Source organism: Recurvomyces mirabilis, assembly GCF_035927965.1.
Source record: "Recurvomyces mirabilis strain CCFEE 5264 chromosome Unknown scaffold_15, whole genome shotgun sequence".
NCBI lineage: Eukaryota > Fungi > Ascomycota > Dothideomycetes > Mycosphaerellales > Teratosphaeriaceae > Recurvomyces > Recurvomyces mirabilis.
The window spans coordinates 190,520-207,554 of NW_027041949.1; the positions used below are offsets into that span (position 1 = coordinate 190,520).

Consider the following 17,035-nt stretch of genomic DNA (forward strand, 5'->3'; position numbering starts at 1 on the left):
CTAGCGTTCCAACTCTGTGTGCAACATCCTCGATGAAGGATTAATCCTCCTGAAGACCGACAGCCTCATAGCTCAGCTTCCACAGCTTCTCCTCTGCCTGTTCGTCGTATGCATGCTTTGCATAACCGGCCGCAGCAACACTGTGCCCGCTGGGTAGTGGATCAGCCTCTCCTACATCGCTCAAGTATCGACCACCGTTCTTGCCTTCGAAGTAAGGGCTCACAGCTGCCCAAACGGTGGTAGCGGCGCCTTGTTCGCAGTTCTTGAGGACAGGCTGGAACTGCTCGAGTGGGCCGAAAACTGCCCACTGTATTGGATGTGTCAGCTCAGAGTACTGTGGAGGTCAAGACGAGCACGATGTCTTATGGCAATGGGGTATTTCTTCTTAGGCGCAACTTACGTCTTCTGGGGTCATATGTCGGCCTAAGGCTGTATCTAGGATGCCGCCAGGATGAAGAGAGAGCCCAGTGATACCGGCAGAGCTGTAGTGACGGTCGATACTGCTGGCCAGATACACATTGGCGGTCTTGCTCTGGCCATAGCCCGAGAACTTATGGTAGCTGTCTGGGTCTTTGTTCCAGTGCATGTCGTCAAACCGAATCGTGGATAAAGAGTGGCCTTGACTGGAGACAGTGATGACACGAGACGCGGTACCGCTTTTCTTGGCAGACTCGAGGAGTAGAGGCTTGAGCATTTGGAACAGCAGGAAGTGGCCGAAATGATTGACGCCCATATGCATCTCAAAGCCGTCCGCTGTCTTCTCGTAAGGCACTGCCATTATTCCAGCATTCTCGATCAAGATATTCAGGTTGTTGTTAGCATGTTCCTTGATCTGCTCAGCACCTTCGCGGGTGCTCGCTAGTGAGGTGAGATCTAGCTTTACAGCTATGGGTCGAGTGCCGTTCTTGTTGTGCTTCGCGTTAGTCACAATGCCGTCGATATTGCTGTTCAGCTTTGCCATGTCACGAGCAGTTAATATCAGCTTGGCGCCAGCCTCGTACAAGGCGCGAGCGGTCTCAATGCCAATGCCTGCGCTACATCCAGTGATGGCAATCGTCTTGTCTGTGAGCTTGCCAATCATGCCGCAGTCTTGGATTACTTTCAAAGCAGTCGGTCGTGCATCGCCAGGTCCGTGTGTCTCCTTGTGCACATCAGCGTACGGCTGGTATGGTGTTTTTGGCGCAGGCATGATGCTAGAAGTAAGGAAGCGCTCTCTGGTGGTTTCAAGTCTGTGAGAGTGCAAGAAGTAAAGCTGCGACTCCAATGAGGAGGGCGCGTGAAGCTCGAGGTGGTGTTGGTAGGGGGATATCGTCCTTACCAGCAGCAGATGCCGAATATATATCTGAACTGCTGCCTACATCTCGCGACCAGGACGTCTCGCATCCATGCCTACTCAGCATTACGAGCGAGCCAGCTATGATTGCGGACATAGCTGCAGCTCGCCTTGAGTGTAGGGCTTAAATCGGTAGGCGGATGAACACGTTCAAGGAGAAGGCCTCAGCGAACGGCTCGTCTCACCAGCCTATGCCCGGAGTCTTATGCACGGTCCCACGATTCTTCCAATCAGCTTAATAGGTTATTATCATCATCATGTAGAGCACGGACCAGTCCTTTCGCTGATATGCAAACTCCGACGACGTGCATATGGTGGCAAGCTCAGCAGTATTTCTGGGCTCGCAGGTTGTACTAGAGCAGTGATGGGATCCTTCTCGTTCGGCTTCGGCGGCGATAACGATGGTGAAGAAGGGGAAACGCATGCTCCTCCTACCAAGACTTCAAATGGGAAAGTCGTCTATCAGGTTGGGATTGAAGAATACCGCTTTGATGATCTGGTAGGTATGCAATGCAGTGCTCCAACCTTTTATACTGATCAGTTTGCACGATCTGACCTCCTCACAGTTATCAACCCTCCCAGAACATCTAAGCTACAGCACTGTTCGTATTGAATCACCTATAGGACGTATCCTACACCTGCCAAAACGTGACCTTTACGATGTCAAAGTACAATTGCTTCAAGAAGGCTCCTCAAACGACGACATCATCGACCAGATCGACAAGACTGACATCCGGACTGGGGTCTACGAAGGCGGCTTCAAGACATGGGAATCTGCTGGCGACCTAGCCAGTCTTCTATTGGATCGTGGTCCCAGGAAGGACATTGATGAATTGGTTCGATGTGATCAGGTTATTGAAGTGAACTTTGTCTACCTGTCTCGTTCGTATATCATGCTGACAGTACGTAGCTGGGAGCTGGCACGGCGCTTCCAACTCTGGTCCTCTTCAACCACGCTCTGCAGAACAACATCTCCCTAACCTTCACCCTAGCGGACTACAACGCAACAGTACTCCGGCTAGTCACACTGCCCAACCTGCTCCTAACATGGGCATCCAATATACCATCATCAGGAATGCCACAACTACAGCATGACTCATTAGGAGATCTAGACATCACACCCGAACTCCTGCAACAATTCAAAGCGGACCTCAAAGCCAACGCCATCGACCTGAAATTCCTCTCCGGTCCCTGGTCGCCTGCTCTGGCCTCCCTTATCCCAACCTCAGCACCAGAAATGGGCACACTAATCCTCGGCGCAGAAACAATCTACAGTCCTGCCAGCACGACAGCCTTCGTCGACCTCGTCTGCACCCTACTTAAACGAGTAAAGATGTCGAAAGCCATGGTGGGTGCTAAACGTCTCTATTTCGGCGTAGGCGGAAGTGTAGACGGTTTGAAACAAGCTTGCCGCGATCACGGAGCTGTGGCGTATGAGATAGAGAACCACGGTGTACCCGGGCTTGAGCATGGCAAGGTAGGAGTGGGGAGGGCGTTGATCGAGGTGCAGATGTATTGACTGTAGGCTTCTCAGGCCGATGATAGAGACAGAAAGTAGATGTGCACTTGGTGGTCAAGGATGGCCGAGCTGGCTTCCAGATTTGGCCTTACCAGAACCTGGACTCGTTGTTTGTAAGATGCATCGCACAGCTCCCAAGTATCGAACGAAATGTACTGTAGCAGCTCCTGGGCCCTGCGAAGCAGCATTTGCAAATCTACGCATCAGAGATCGGTACGACCGTGCGCCAGTGTAGAAGTTTCGTGGCAGATAGCCAGCAGATACCGAGCGATCGTTCCCTTGTGAACTTAGCAATGTGCTACATTGAAAACATACAATTCGTGTCGTAGAGGTTCGGGATATGCTAGCAGGGTTCAGCGTCACGAATAGATCGTTGTTGCGTGAAACCAGCAGCAACATGCCGATGGCGTCTGCTAGTAAATCGAACAACCAAGTATGAAGGCTCTCATGAAACGGGTGGTCGAGGAATTCGAACTTTCATGCTATTCACATCTCTAAACTATACTTCGTAATATTCTGTCCTCCTCCTCATCACCACATCACACTTCAAGCTTACAAACGAGCCTGAATGTTGTTGTTGGGGTGGCCAGGGACATCGAACCTGTCCAAGTCCATGACCTTGTGCCACACGGCAACAAAGTCCTTGTTGAACTTGTCCTTAGCATCGTTGCTAGCGTAGATCTCGGCGACAGCACGGAGCTCTGGGTGAGCACCGATGATGAGGTCAGAACGGGTAGCAGACCAGACGGCCTTCTTGGATTTGCGGTCCACGCCCTCGAACAACTCTTGGTCGTTGCCCTTGGGGTTCCAGATGGTGTCGACGTCGAGCAAGTTGACGAAGAAGTCGTTGGTGAGCTTTCCAGGGGTCTTGGTAAGCACACCGAGGTCTGAGCCGTCCCAGTTGGCGTTGAGTGCGCGCAGACCACCAAGCAGAACGATCATCTCTGGTGCAGTAAGGGTGAGGAGGTGAGCACGGTCGATCATGAACTGCTCGGTCTTGACGCGGTCGGTGGACTTGCCGTAGTTACGGAAAGCATCACGGGACGGGTAGAGGTGTTCGAAGGTCGTGGTGTCGGTCTGCTCCTGGCTGGCATCGGTGCGACCTGGTGTGAATGGGACCTGGACACCAGCGGCCTTCTCGACGGCAGCGGAACCGGCAAGGACAATAAGATCGGCCATCGAGACCTTCTTGGAGCCTTGCTGGATCTTCTCGAGCGCGCTGAGGACCTCCTTGAGCTCGGATGGGTTGTTGATCTCCCAGTCCTTCTGTGGCTCGAGACGAATGCGGGCGCCGTTGGCACCACCGCGCTTGTCAGAGCCGCGGTATGTGGAGGCAGAGGCAAACGCAGTGCGGATGAGCTTGGTTGGCTCAATGCCGGAAGCGAGAATCTCCTTCTTCAGCGAAGCAACATCGCTGTCGCTGAGCTGAGCGCCCTCGGCCTTTGGCACTGGGTCCTCCCAGATGTGCACCTCAGCTGGAATTTCGGGGCCCAGCCATCGAGTGCGTGGGCCCATGTCACGGTGGAGGAGCTTGAACCATGCCTTGGCGAAAGCATCATGGAGCTCATCTGGGTGCTCGAGGAAGTGGCGAGAGACCTTGTCGTAGTCTTTGTCGTAGCGCAGAGCAATATCGGTGGTCAACATGGTAGGCTTGTGCTTGATGCTCGAGTCGTACGCGTCTGGGATAATCTTGTCGTCGGTCTTGGCAGTCCACTGGTTGGCACCAGCGGGCGACTTGGTAAGCTCCCACTCGTACTTGTACATGTACTCAAGGTAGTGGTTGCTCCACTTGGTAGGTGTGCTCGTCCATATGACCTCGAGGCCGGACGTGATGGTGTCTGGGCCCTTGCCAGACTTGTAGCTGTTGGTCCAGCCGAGACCCTGCTGCTCGATGGGAGCGTCTTGTGGCTCCTTGCCAACGTTGTCAGCTGGGCCGGCTCCGTGGGTCTTGCCGAAAGCGTGGCCACCAGCAATGAGGGCAACGGTCTCGTAGTCGTTCATTGCCATGCGGCCAAAGGTTGTGCGGATGTCACGGGCAGCGGCGACAGGGTCGGGAACACCGTCAGGACCTTCTGGATTGACGTAGATCAGACCCATGTGTGCGGCACCCAGTGGCTTCTCGAGATCGCGGGAGTGGATGTCCTTGTGTTCCTTCTCGGACTGCTGGCCATCCACGACACCAGAATCGGCGATACCCTCGTTACCGCGCGAGTAGCGATCCTCGTTGCCGAGCCACGTACCCTCAGCACCCCAGTACACGGACTCTTCCGCCTCGAATGTGTCGGCACGGCCACCAGCGAAACCCTCGGTCTTGACGCCCATGGACTCAAGAGCGACGTTGCCAGTCAGAAGCATCAAATCGGCCCTTGTCGCCATTAGCAAATTGTAATGGTCTGGAGGTCATGGAGATGCTTACCAAGAAAGCTTGTTGCCGTACTTCTGCTTCACAGGCCACAGTAGTCGGCGAGCCTTGTCAAGCGAAACGTTATCGGGCCAGCTGTTGAGAGGAGCGAACCTCTGCTGTCCCTGTCCACCACCACCACGTCCATCAAAGACACGGTATGTACCAGCGCTGTGCCACGCCATACGCACGAACAAACCACCATAATGGCCGAAATCTGCTGGCCACCACTCCTTCGAGTCGGTCATGACCTTGTGGAGGTCCTGCTTGACAGCATCGTAGTCAAGGCTCTTGAACGCCTCGCTGTAATCGAAGCCCTGATCGAGAGGGTTGGTGACGGTGGTGTGTTGGCGGAGGATGTTGACCTTGAGCTGGTTTGGCCACCAATCGAGGTTGCGGGTTCCGCCACCACCGGTATTGGCTTTGCGGACAGGGCACTCTCCTAGTGACGATGCCATGATTGTGTGTTGTGTGATCTTACTACTTTTTGATGGGTAGATAAGAGGAGGTGTAAGGTGAAAGTATTAAAACGATGATGCTGATGGCAACAAATACACACTAAAGGCGTCTTCCACTTCTTCCGAGGTGGGGCAAAACCCCCACTTCGAGGATTATTGCCCGATTCTCGGCCTACTTTACGAGACATATTGATCGAAGACATCTGCTCGCTGTCCCGAGCAATGAACAGGCTTCGTGTCGGCAGCCTATCGACCACGATTCGAATTCCTTGTCTGGCACATGATTTGGCATGGTGCGACTGCACACATATCCGCACTCTACTGCAAGCGCTTTAGTACTATCGTTTCGGCTCCAGTACTCATCTATCTCGACCATCACTCTGCAGTAGAGTCGCTGATCTATGGCTTGCCTACCATTGGCTTCAATTCAGACCATACGCGCCACTCACGATGGTCAGCAGAATCGCCGAGCAATGAAGTGGCCGATGTAGTGGAGCAAGGGTCTTCCATGCACGAAGCTACGCCCACATAGGTTCGGGAATATCGAGGTCTCGCTCTCGCTGATAAATTACCACTTTCGGACATATGGAGCAATACGATGTGGTTCCGAATCTGCCTTAGGTAACAAGCAGTGTGCATAGATTGGAGGTCAACGGGAGTAGTGCACCGCTGCTACAGCATGTTTGTGTGAAGGTCGCAGTGGCGTCTGTCATGCCGCGGGACTTGCCGCGATTGCATTCGAAATTGCGTTCAGCATTGCATGGCCGATCTTGGAAGCCGATCTTGTGTCGCTGTACTAACTGCGTCTACGAGGCGGGTGTCCTCCAAAGCCCACGTCTGTTTCGTGGACGGGGAGTCAATTCCTTTGATACCCCATACCCAAGCCTCTGACGAACCTCACCTCATCAGCATTCCTCTCCAATGCCCTCCGCATAGCCATCCCATATTGCTTCTCGGCGTCAACCCGAGCTCTCTGCTCAGCACTCTCCGTCTGCGGATCTTCAACACCATCATGCCATTGATCTCGCCCGAGCGGATTCTCGTGCCCAAAACCAAGAACACCCAACCGGCCGTCTCCAGTCCAAAGCAATAAATTAGACTGATTGACATCCGCTCGATCCCGGCCACTGCCCTGTGTCGCCAGACCAGTGCTTGAAGCAGTAACAGGATGAGTGGGAATAATCTTCTGCACAATATCGCCCTGGCCCGGCATCTCCGAAGCAGTAGATGACCAGATCCCATACGCACTCGCGTCCTGGCTACGCGCTGCTTCCCTATCCTTTGCAGATACATAATCATTGATGTTGAAAGTCCTGACATGACTGAAGCCATCCCGCTCAACCCATTTCAGATTCCCATCCCCATCACTGAAAACTATCCTGCCTCCATGCGGCGCCACGGCCAAGAGCTTCGACGCGGAAGCAGTCTGCCGATTCTGGTAGGGTTCTTGTCGTGGGAGACCGTAGAGCTCGAGGGAGCCCTTGCCCTTGTACTCGGCTGCTGCTAGGATCGTCGTTCCCGGTCGAGTTCTTGCATCTGCCAACAATGAGATAGGGATGTCGGGGTTGCGGATCAGGTCCAGGCTTTGTGGGATTAGGGGATATGGTAGGGAGCCAAGCGCTGCTATGCGTGCGCCGGAGTGGATCGTGCCATGTAAGCGTGGAAAGAAGCGACGATCATAGTTTAGCAGGGAGGTGAAGCGGCCGGCTACCCAGATCGAGCTGTCTCCTGTACCGGCGGCTGCTTCGTGGAGGATCGAGAGGGGCCCGGGTTGGGTGAGTGAGGCGTGCGAGTAAGTTGCTCCGCCTATGAGTTCGCCACTTGATTCCTGTTCGTTCGCACCGAACGCTGGATCACGAGGATCGTGGAGGTGGAGGGTCCAGTTCGTGCCTATCGTTGCAGGTACCCCGTTTCGAGTCTCTGATAGCGCTGTGATAGGCCAAGGGTATTGTTTAGTTGACACGAGCTGCAACGTCGTGAGATCGACTTCGTGAAGTCGGTTCTGTACTGCGAAAAGAGCTTTGCTGTGTGTATTGTCCACGGATGCACATTCCACCGCCCCAGTCTCGGTCATGATGATCCGGCTATCACTAGTGGCTGTCGGACTTTGCCCAGTCAGTAGTCCAGACCGACTCTGTGCGACTATCTTGCCTCGTCCACCAGCTGTGGTCGTTGATCGTTCTGACACATCCCAGATGCATATACTACCATCGTCCAACGGCGCTATAACATGCTGGACATGCTCGTCTGAATCGTGCAACACGCCCACGCCAGTGGCCTCCCGTAGCTCCTCCTTATCAGACGTCCTAGCTTTGGGTAGATCAAGCCAGCCTAGACTAATGGGTGCATGTCTATGCACAAATTCCTCATAGTAGTCCAGCCGTTCATCAGAGTACCCGGGCTCCCAGTTCGCCAGCGCTCGGACTCGCTGCACCCTCGCCGCATATTCCGGGTCAACTGAGGCTCGTGGCTGAGCACTCCCACGCAGCTGAGAGACATCCCATGCTGTTAGGTCGGAACCCGGCAGTGCGGTCACGGCATTTCGAAGTTCAGCTAGCTTTGCATCTTGAGCTCCGAGGAGAACCTGTCGTCTGCGGAGTGCTTCTGCTCGCGAGCTGTTGAAGCATTCGAGTTTCCAGATTGTGCTGTCCCGCGCAAGGGTTAGATGGCGGCGCGAGGTCCGTTGGAAGTGGACGATGTCTGGAACTTCGAGGAAGCGAATGATATGCAGGACCACTTCTTCCGGCAAGGCGTCCATGACTTCAGAACTGATTTCGAGACCACCACGGGTAGGGTATCTTTGTTCCAGAAGACGACGAGTATGGTCAAAGATAGCCAGTACTAGAGTATGAGACGAGGCCGGGAGACCGGAAGCAAACTCAATGACCAGTGGGAGCGTATATCCTCATGTGCAATGCAATACGAGTGACTGACCACCCCCTCGTCATGTTGACCGAGATCCGAGATCCAAGGGACAGCACATGCGGTGGTATATGAAAGGAGGCAAGGTCGCGTGAGCATGCAGACGGAGCAAGCTTGGGAAAGTCAGTGCTCGTGCTGAGCTGCAGACGCTCGCGTGGCAGACACGGAACGCCGAAACAACGAAGCCAACACCTGTCATCCATCGTCAACATGCGCTTTGTTTGATTCTTGCCTTTCCATGCTGCCGTGAAATGGTACTAGATCTGTGTACTGTCGTCAAAGACTTACACCCAACCCAGACACAGACACGATGAAGTACAGCTCCTGGCGCATGGCGCCACTCCTGCTATGTAAGCCAGCTCATCTTCAAAGGTTACTGACTTATGCCATACTGATACCTTCTACAGTAGCTTTCTTTCTATTCCTCGCCAGTAGTGCAGCCCGGGAAGAGCTGGACTACCAGGATTTTCAGGACCATACACAGAAGCCGGTGTCAGCCTCCGCGAAGGTTGGGGACGGTACATCCTTCAGGGATGAGGGTGCGGACAATGGACGACAAGACGAGATGGCGCAGAGCATAAGAGAGGCTACGGCTTTGCTGCGGAAAGTCAAGGCACCGGCGGTATCGAAGCTAGCCACGTATACGCGAAAACCGAAAGGCTTCCTAGGGAGCAGCGCTTACTACGCCAAAGAAGCCTTCGTGCTCCTCTTCATGAACTCGCCCAAGCAGACAAATCTCTTGACGACCTCCACATCCTCACCACAACAGCCGAAGCTTCCAGCCCCACTCAACGTAGCCCTCCAGCTCCTCGAACCTGCTGCGGAGGAAGAGAACGCTGATGCTGTCTTCCTACTGGCTGAGATGAACTTCCATGGCAACTTCACACACCCGAGATCCTACTCCAAGGCCTTCGACTACTACAAGCAACTCGCCGACCTCGATGGTAATGCTACAGCGCAATACATGCTGGGCTTCATGTACGCCACAGGGTTGAACCCGGAAGTGTCCGCGGACCAAGCCAAGAGCATGCTATACCATAGATTCGCGGCCGAGCAAGGCCACACGCGCTCACAGATGACGCTGGCGTACAAACATCATGTAGGAATAGCCACGCCAAAGAACTGCGATGAGGCTGCTATATGGTACAAGCATGTTGCGGACAAGGCGATCGACTACTACCGATCTGGACCTCCGGGCGGGCACGTACTATCGAGAGAATCATACAGACTCGCAGATGAAGATGGAGGTGTGTATGGAGAAGGTGCCAGCGTGAGCTCGGCAGGTGTGCATGCGAGGCAAGGAGGCGTCACGAGCGACGCATATGCAGATGTGGAGGATGTGCTGGAGTATCTTGTGCTGCAGTCTTCGAAGGGAGATCTGAAGGCCACATTCGGACTGGCGAGGCTGTACTACGATGGCGCACGAGGGCTGAAGCGTGATCTGCGCATGGCAAAACAGTATTTCATGCAAGTTGCTCGCGAGTACTGGTCCGAGAGCGGCAAGACGAAAAAGGATGTGCCTGGTGGTACCGAGAAGCTCGCATCGAAGGCTGCAGGCTACTTGGGTCGAATGTTCTTACGTGGTGAGGGTATGGAGCAGAGCTACACCAAAGCGCGAATTTGGTTCACGCGAGGTCTGAGTAATGGCGATGCGCTTTGTCAATATGGCCTTGGACTGATGCATCTGGATGGTCTCGGAGTGGACCAAAATGCTGTCAAGGCTGCCGACTTCCTTGCTGCGGCCGCCGATCAGGACCTGTCGGTTGCACAAACAGAACTAGGACAGCTCTTCCTGGACCAGGGAGATGTTGCCACAGCCTCGCGATATTTTGAACTCGCAGCGCGTAACACGCACATCGAAGCATTCTACTATCTGGCTGAGATGAGCAATCAGGGTATTGGTCGTGATCGATCATGCGGTGTGGCAACAGCGTACTACAAGATCGTAGCGGAGAAGGCGGAAGCGATCTGGGGCACGCAAGCCGAAGCGAACTCAGCTTACGAAGAAGGTGATACGCAAAAAGCAATTGTTGCCTATCTCATGGCTGCCGAGCAAGGGTCCGAAAACGCGCAATCGAACGTAGCCTGGCTGCTAGATCAGACTACACCAAAGTGGTCACCCATCTCATATGTCCTAGGTATCAGCCAGACCGCCAAGAATGCCTTGAATGACGCCAAGCTTGCTTTGACATACTGGACCCGCTCAGCAAAACAACAGAATATCGACAGCTACGTCAAGATGGGCGACTACTATCTCCTCGGCATTGGCACACCGCTTTCGGCCGAGAACGCCGCGACATGCTACCAAGCTGCGGCCGAGACGCTGCAGTCTGCGCAGTCCATGTGGAATCTTGGCTGGATGCATGAGAATGGTATTGGTATCGAGCAGGACTTCCACCTAGCAAAACGATTCTATGACCAAGCCCTTGAGACGAATCGAGAAGCTTACTTGCCTGTTAAACTCAGCCTCTTCAAGCTGAGGTGGAGATCGTGGTGGAACGATATAACGAATGGCGGTGTGAAGTCCATGGGTGCTGAAGACACGGAGCGCAAGCGAAGGACATTCGCTGAATGGCTCAACGATTTCCTTGAAGCAGACGCCCAGATGTATGCCCAAGAGTACGAAGCAGATGACTGGAGTAGTGAAGACACTATGCCTGGCGGTGATGACTTTTGGGGTGCTGAGGGCGAATTCATAGACGATGGATTGCTGGAGACGCTGCTTATTGGCGGACTGGTCGCGGCGCTGGCGTGGCTGATCTGGTACAGACAGCAGCAGCAGCGGAGAGTCGAAGAGCAGAGAAGAAGGCAGGGTGTTGAGGGTGGTACACAGCCGGCACAGCAGCCAGCGGCGCCAGCTGCCGATCAGCAACCTGATGGCGGATTCTTTCCTCAGCCGGGGGATCCGAATTTCAATGCTTGGGTCGCTGGTGGAGTTGGAAATTAAGGCGCTTAAATTGTACATCTTTTGATATCATAAACCACTTCAAAACATGTCTGTTAAGGTATCAGAGCTGCCTTGTGGCGCTCGGTTCAGGCTGTTATTGGTGCAGGTCTGCACCACGTGTACCACATCTTATCATGACTTCGCCTTGCGATGCCCTTTCGCAGTACTCTCAGGCAGGGCCTCGTGAAGGTGTCAAGTAGACATTGTTCGGGAGCATGAACTCTACGACATGCACTTACTGACGGTTACAACTTCTGGTGGAGCTTTACTACTGGGTGGATACGTTCTCAGCCTCCTCCTCACACCACAAGCACCAATAATGACAGACAAAAAGATTCCCTCAGGCATACCCGACAAGTTCGACCTCGTCGGGAATGTGCAGCCTTTCGCAGGCAACACCATCATCTGTCCTCTAGCGAACACATGTGAGCTGTACACAGCGTTGCTTCCCCTAGTTGAGGAGCTCAAACAAAGTCGTCTCTCCCATCTGTACACGCTTCTTCCGCCGTCAAGCTGGCACATGACAGTCTTCGAAGGCGTTGTCGACAGTCGACGAGGCAAAGGGCAATGGCCATCTGACATCGCTGCCAACGCCTCCCTGGCCGAATGCATCGAAAACTTCAAGAAAAAGCTGGCGGACTTCGACCTGGCCACAGACTTACCCTTCCACGTCAAAACCGCTGCCATCGAATTCGCAGGTAGCCTATCTGGCATACGTGCGACACTCGAGCCCATTCCCAAGGACGAGAAACAGCTTCGCGGTCTTCGAGATCGTCTCTCGGACTCGTTAAAGATACGCAGCAAGAAGCACGATACCTATGGCTTTCATCTCAGTATAGCGTACATGCTACGATTCCCTACGGACGAGCAACAGACGGAGCTTCGGGAGATCTTTGAGAGATATTTTGAGATGGTGCCGAAGCAGACGGCTTTGGAGCCGCCAGAGTTCTGTACTTTCGAGGATATGTTTGCTTATCATGCTGTGCTACTTTGAAGGACCAAAGTGCTGGTCAGATGAATTGACGAATTAAAGATTGTTTATTGGAACGATAACGAAGTGCCGAGTAACGATCTTGTAAGATGAAGTCCCTGACCTTACGCTTGATGTCTCCCTGCGCTTGAACCAATATTGTTTCTTCCAAAGCAGTTAGGTGCCTCCCCACTGGTAAAAGACTCAGGCTCATACACTGGTCCTCTCGCAAATCTTCTACACTACAAGCAGTAGTCAAGCACACCGCAGCGAAAGCCGTGAGGATAAGCTGAAGCGGTGTAAGGAACGCATAAACGACGGCAGAGAATCTCCGCATGCGTGGTTCGTCGCGGCAGCGAGCATATTGCTGGGTGAGGCCGTTCTCCATGTTGAACTCGATGATTTGGGCGAGGCAGCTGATGAGCACGATCCAGCCTGCGAAGGGGTATGGCGTGCATACGTCCCAGACTTTGTAGCGATAGTAGACTATTAACAAAAGGGCGCCCGAGCCTATGCAGATGCGGAGGAGAATGGAAATGGTCGTGGATAGTGGTTGACGCCATGCTTCTTCGGCAATACTAAGTACTGGTGTGGATTGTGCTGTCGTTTCCGAGGGTGGCAGGTCTCTTGTATCTTCTGAATCCGACAAAGTGTCAGAGTCTGGCCCGGTGCCTCGTCGTGCCTGTGGGCAGTGAACTGGATAATACATTGCTTGATTATGAAAGTGTCGTCAAAGCGAACGTCAAGACCACGAAGTCTGCGCTGGCCTCCGCAATGACAATCGAAGTGAGTTCTTCCATGGAAGATGCATAGGAATAGGATTGTGCGGAGTGGGTTACCTCTTGGCCCTCATGCTTCGCCCACTCTCGATCCTCGTGTGCAATATTTGTGCTTGTGCAGCTCTGGCCGTCCATTTGGTGTGCTCAAGGACGCTTGAGATGTGTTATGGAGAATCGCAGGAAGTGCGGGTGGTGACTTAGTAATTTGCAAGTTGCTTGCCAGGGCGTATCAATGTCTGATGATCAGTAGCAAGAAGCCCCACGAGCAGACCTTGACAGTTGTTGCGACGATTTTAGATGGATAGATTTGCGCAAGACGGAGCGTCATGATGCATTTCGTGTATATTCTAGAGCACTATATGTCCAGATATCTTATAAACAAGGATATCTTGTTTCCCACGAGCTGTGCGGCGTTCAGCGATTGTAGCCTTTCGCAGGTGTCTCGCGGTCCAGACCAGGGAAGATGAACAAGCAGTGTCAGCAGCTTCTGCATCCGTTTATGGCAGGCTGAGGAACAACTTCAGCATGGCTTTCACAAAGAGTCAGCACGTTCTCTCAACTTTCATATCATCCACTACTCACCAGGATAGTTCGGCGTTCCAAGTCCTGTAACAGGATCCCAACCGCTTGCAGCGCTGAAGCCTTGCGTACCACAGCCAGGATTCGTGCCGTTGGTGATATCATGCAAGACCTCCGGATGCGCATACAATGTAGGATTGACAAAGCCGACGGTCGATTTGCCAATCTTGAGACGTTCCTCGTTGATGCGAGTCAAGATGGATGCGAAGGCTGGAGAGGAGGCAGAAGTACCGCCAATTCGAACAGGCTTGCCCTTGAAATAGATCAAGACATTATCGCCGATGGCGCTGAAGTCAGGGTAGCCCTAGGAACACCACGCGTCAGCTTTGCAATGTTGTTGTTGCTTAAAAACAGATGTCGACTCACACGACCACCGCGGTTGTAAAAGCCGCCATTGGTGAAGCAGGCGGAGCTGTTGTACTCGCAACTGTAGGAAGGATAGGAAGGGTTGTCAATCTCGAAGTATCTCGCCACGGCTGCCTTCTGATAGTTGGGTGGTGGGTAGATGTTGCTGTTAGTGAAGATTAGCTAAATCCCCGGCTTGCTCGGACACAGCAACGAGACCATACCTGAATCCTCCACCGGATGGAAAGCGTGTCACGGCTATCTCTTGATCCTTGTGCACATCAGCGCCCGGTGGCAATACGGTCGCTCCCAATGTCGTCAAGTACGGGCAAGTTGCTGGAAATGCCGGAACGAAAAGGTTCTTGTTCGGGCCGTAGCAATAGTTGCTAGCAGTACCATTTGCACCCCTCGCAGCTATGCCTGAGTCTCCAGACGAAACGCAAATGGAGACACCTTGCAGGCCTAGCTTCATGAACTCGTTACATTGACTACCGATATGTTAGCACAAGCTACAGATATCATAGCGGAGATACCCCACTCACCGTCTCTGGTAACTCATCGGTAGGTCAAATTCGGTCCCTCCGTAGCTAATGGAGATAACGTTCGTTGGCTTGTAAACTCCGCACTGTAAAGCGCCCTTCTACATGTAACATAACGAACGGCCGTCAGTGAGGAGAACAATTGTAGTGTGCTACATGATTGGTCTGCACTTACGTAGCCGCCAGGTGCTGGATCCGGATAGGGTGGATCATCAGGTGAGTTGCCTGTCTCGCCAAAGGCGCTGTATGAGCAATAGGAGCCGTCCTTTGTAGTCTTAGCAGGGATCCGGCAACGTGATACATCAGTCTACTGGCACTTACAATTGCATCCAGGAAGTTGTTAAGGAATCCCTGAAAAGTGTAGTTGTTCTCATACACGTAGTCATCTGTCTGGAACAATACACTCTGCTGAGGCCAGATAATCGGGTAGCTGATTTGGAAGTCGAGGGCGGATTCTTCGCCAGATATGTTCCTCGCCACAGGTGCTATGGCACCGTCGATGGCGTCCAGTTGAGGGTGCGTGCCATTCGGGATGTATGGTGCCAAGTTCGAGAAGAAGGCGTCAAGGTCCTCCTGAGAATATATATCCCCAAGGTCCTCAAAGATGCCAAGTTCGTTGCCAGGGTGCGCTGAAGTACCCTTGGTAATGTTATACAATGTGGCGATGCACTCGGGAGTGGCGACGTACGTGCAGTTGTTGTTGCCAAGTTGTGGTGTTGGTGGGAGACCTGGTGGCATAGGTTGCATGGGTGGCGGGCGGGGACGCCAGCCGTGGCCGCTGCCACCACCAAATCCAGGACCACCAGAACCGGGACCACCGGGACGACCGAGGGATGTGCGCTTATTGATCGAACTCGATGCTGGCTTGCGGCCGCTGATTGCGGAGAACTTGATGCCTGGAGTGATGTAGTCGACGTGTTTCTGGATGTGTGAAGGCACATGGTATCTATGCAAAGTCAGGGGACAATCTTGTCAGAAGTCAAGGTCTGTGTGGACAGCATACTCATCGCAGGCAACGCTTGAGGAACCATGCTCAGCATGTTCGTAGAGGTGGTAGTTCGTCTTGAAAAGCTCCTCGGCCTCGGAAGCCTTGGCATCGAATTGCAACCACTGCTTGTTGACCGATTGGGAGACACGGCTTGCATGGATTCCAGCTGCCTCAAGCCAGCTCTGTACTGCTTCTACGGTATCTGTAGATGGAGCGAAAAGATCTGTAACCTCTTCAACACTCAAATACTTGCCGTAGCTTGCAGAACTTGGGTACGACAAGCTATCGAGCAGCGAAGCTCCATGATCCAGGTTGCGTTGCGTCAGGCCGATGCGCATCGGTAGTTTGGCATCGCCATGGAGGCGCTCTCTCTTTTGCCACGGGGACGTAGTTAAACTACGGCGCTCGTGGAGGACATGGCGAGACTCGATAGAAGCGGGAGCGGCGATTGAGCCGACGGCTGCAAGTAGCAAGGTGGCGGCTGTTGTCGTTCGCATCGCGAGGAAAGTAGATCGGACGACTGGCTAAAGACGATACTACACGACTTCTTGGGCTTGCCTACATTCTTATGCAAATCAATTATCCTCGCTACGGCAGGGGAATGATAACGCCATTGCAAGGCACGTACAGCCTGCGTCTTTGTAGATCTGTCTCATTAGCACAGCGTCCATCGATGCCAACAGTGCCCGTAATCGACAGAGTGAGAGCATTGGCATCCACACTTATCTCGTAGATCCCGGCACATGACGCCTTGTCTTGATAAAGTATGATGCGCATCACCAGACAAGCCGCTGCCAAGTAGAGTTCGGCGGCTCAAGATGGAAGGAGGTTGATGAAGTCCAGTGATCGACATATCGGTGTGTGCGCTACGCAGATGTAGCCTGCAGTAGTTCATTTCGCGAAGATAGCACCTGCTCGACTGGGTTGGTATGGATGAGGGGTACAGTGATGGATATCGCGCACGGTGGCATCTAGCTTTGCTACTGACGGTTGGCTGGCAGGATGGCAACTGTAGGCCGTAATTATGGCTAGCGGACGGATCAAATGCCAGCAAGATGAAGATTAGAAGTCAAAGATAAAGAAGCTGTGACTGGTGGCAGACAAGCGGGCGCTGCCACTAGCGTCACTCGGATCTTGGCGTATCGGACAGTTTCCTTCCGAATTTGCCCACGCTCACTTACTCGAGCAAAAATTTCGCTGCTCGAGAGATGCAACGCAAAACAAAGGCAAAAGACACTCCAGTAAGAGACAGCGC

The 17,035-nt window shown here is 53.3% G+C and overlaps 7 protein-coding genes across 7 annotated transcripts; 3 read left to right on the forward strand and 4 right to left on the reverse strand.

Annotated features, from left to right (window-relative positions):
* Window positions 1–40: 40 nt before the first annotated feature.
* Window positions 41–1,189, reverse strand: LTS14_006020 (uncharacterized protein; the record flags this gene model as incomplete). The annotated part of the gene is made up of 2 exons (XM_064838718.1): window positions 41–307; window positions 401–1,189. 2 exons carry the CDS (start codon window positions 1,187–1,189, stop codon window positions 41–43), a joined length of 1,056 nt encoding a protein of 351 aa, XP_064693543.1.
* A 508-nt stretch (window positions 1,190–1,697) lies between these two features.
* On the forward strand, window positions 1,698–2,852 carry LTS14_006021 (uncharacterized protein; the record flags this gene model as incomplete). Its single annotated transcript, XM_064838719.1, has 3 exons — window positions 1,698–1,832; window positions 1,900–2,184; window positions 2,244–2,852. The coding sequence occupies 3 exons, from the start codon at window positions 1,698–1,700 to the stop codon at window positions 2,850–2,852; spliced, it is 1,029 nt and encodes a 342-aa protein (XP_064693544.1).
* Window positions 2,853–3,404: 552 nt separating this feature from the next.
* On the reverse strand, window positions 3,405–5,711 carry LTS14_006022 (uncharacterized protein; the record flags this gene model as incomplete). Its single annotated transcript, XM_064838720.1, has 2 exons — window positions 3,405–5,217; window positions 5,269–5,711. The coding sequence occupies 2 exons, from the start codon at window positions 5,709–5,711 to the stop codon at window positions 3,405–3,407; spliced, it is 2,256 nt and encodes a 751-aa protein (XP_064693545.1).
* Window positions 5,712–6,567: 856 nt separating this feature from the next.
* LTS14_006023 (uncharacterized protein) lies at window positions 6,568–8,469 on the reverse strand (the record flags this gene model as incomplete). Its single annotated transcript, XM_064838721.1, has 1 exon — window positions 6,568–8,469. The coding sequence occupies one exon, from the start codon at window positions 8,467–8,469 to the stop codon at window positions 6,568–6,570; it is 1,902 nt and encodes a 633-aa protein (XP_064693546.1).
* A 474-nt stretch (window positions 8,470–8,943) lies between these two features.
* On the forward strand, window positions 8,944–11,580 carry HRD3 (ERAD-associated protein; the record flags this gene model as incomplete). The annotated part of the gene is made up of 2 exons (XM_064838722.1): window positions 8,944–8,983; window positions 9,041–11,580. 2 exons carry the CDS (start codon window positions 8,944–8,946, stop codon window positions 11,578–11,580), a joined length of 2,580 nt encoding a protein of 859 aa, XP_064693547.1.
* A 319-nt stretch (window positions 11,581–11,899) lies between these two features.
* Window positions 11,900–12,574, forward strand: LTS14_006025 (uncharacterized protein; the record flags this gene model as incomplete). The annotated part of the gene is made up of 2 exons (XM_064838723.1): window positions 11,900–12,005; window positions 12,036–12,574. 2 exons carry the CDS (start codon window positions 11,900–11,902, stop codon window positions 12,572–12,574), a joined length of 645 nt encoding a protein of 214 aa, XP_064693548.1.
* Window positions 12,575–13,903: 1,329 nt separating this feature from the next.
* On the reverse strand, window positions 13,904–16,277 carry LTS14_006026 (uncharacterized protein; the record flags this gene model as incomplete). Its single annotated transcript, XM_064838724.1, has 7 exons — window positions 13,904–14,212; window positions 14,275–14,419; window positions 14,478–14,741; window positions 14,796–14,893; window positions 14,968–15,057; window positions 15,114–15,738; window positions 15,796–16,277. 7 exons carry the CDS (start codon window positions 16,275–16,277, stop codon window positions 13,904–13,906), a joined length of 2,013 nt encoding a protein of 670 aa, XP_064693549.1.
* Window positions 16,278–17,035: the final 758 nt, after the last annotated feature.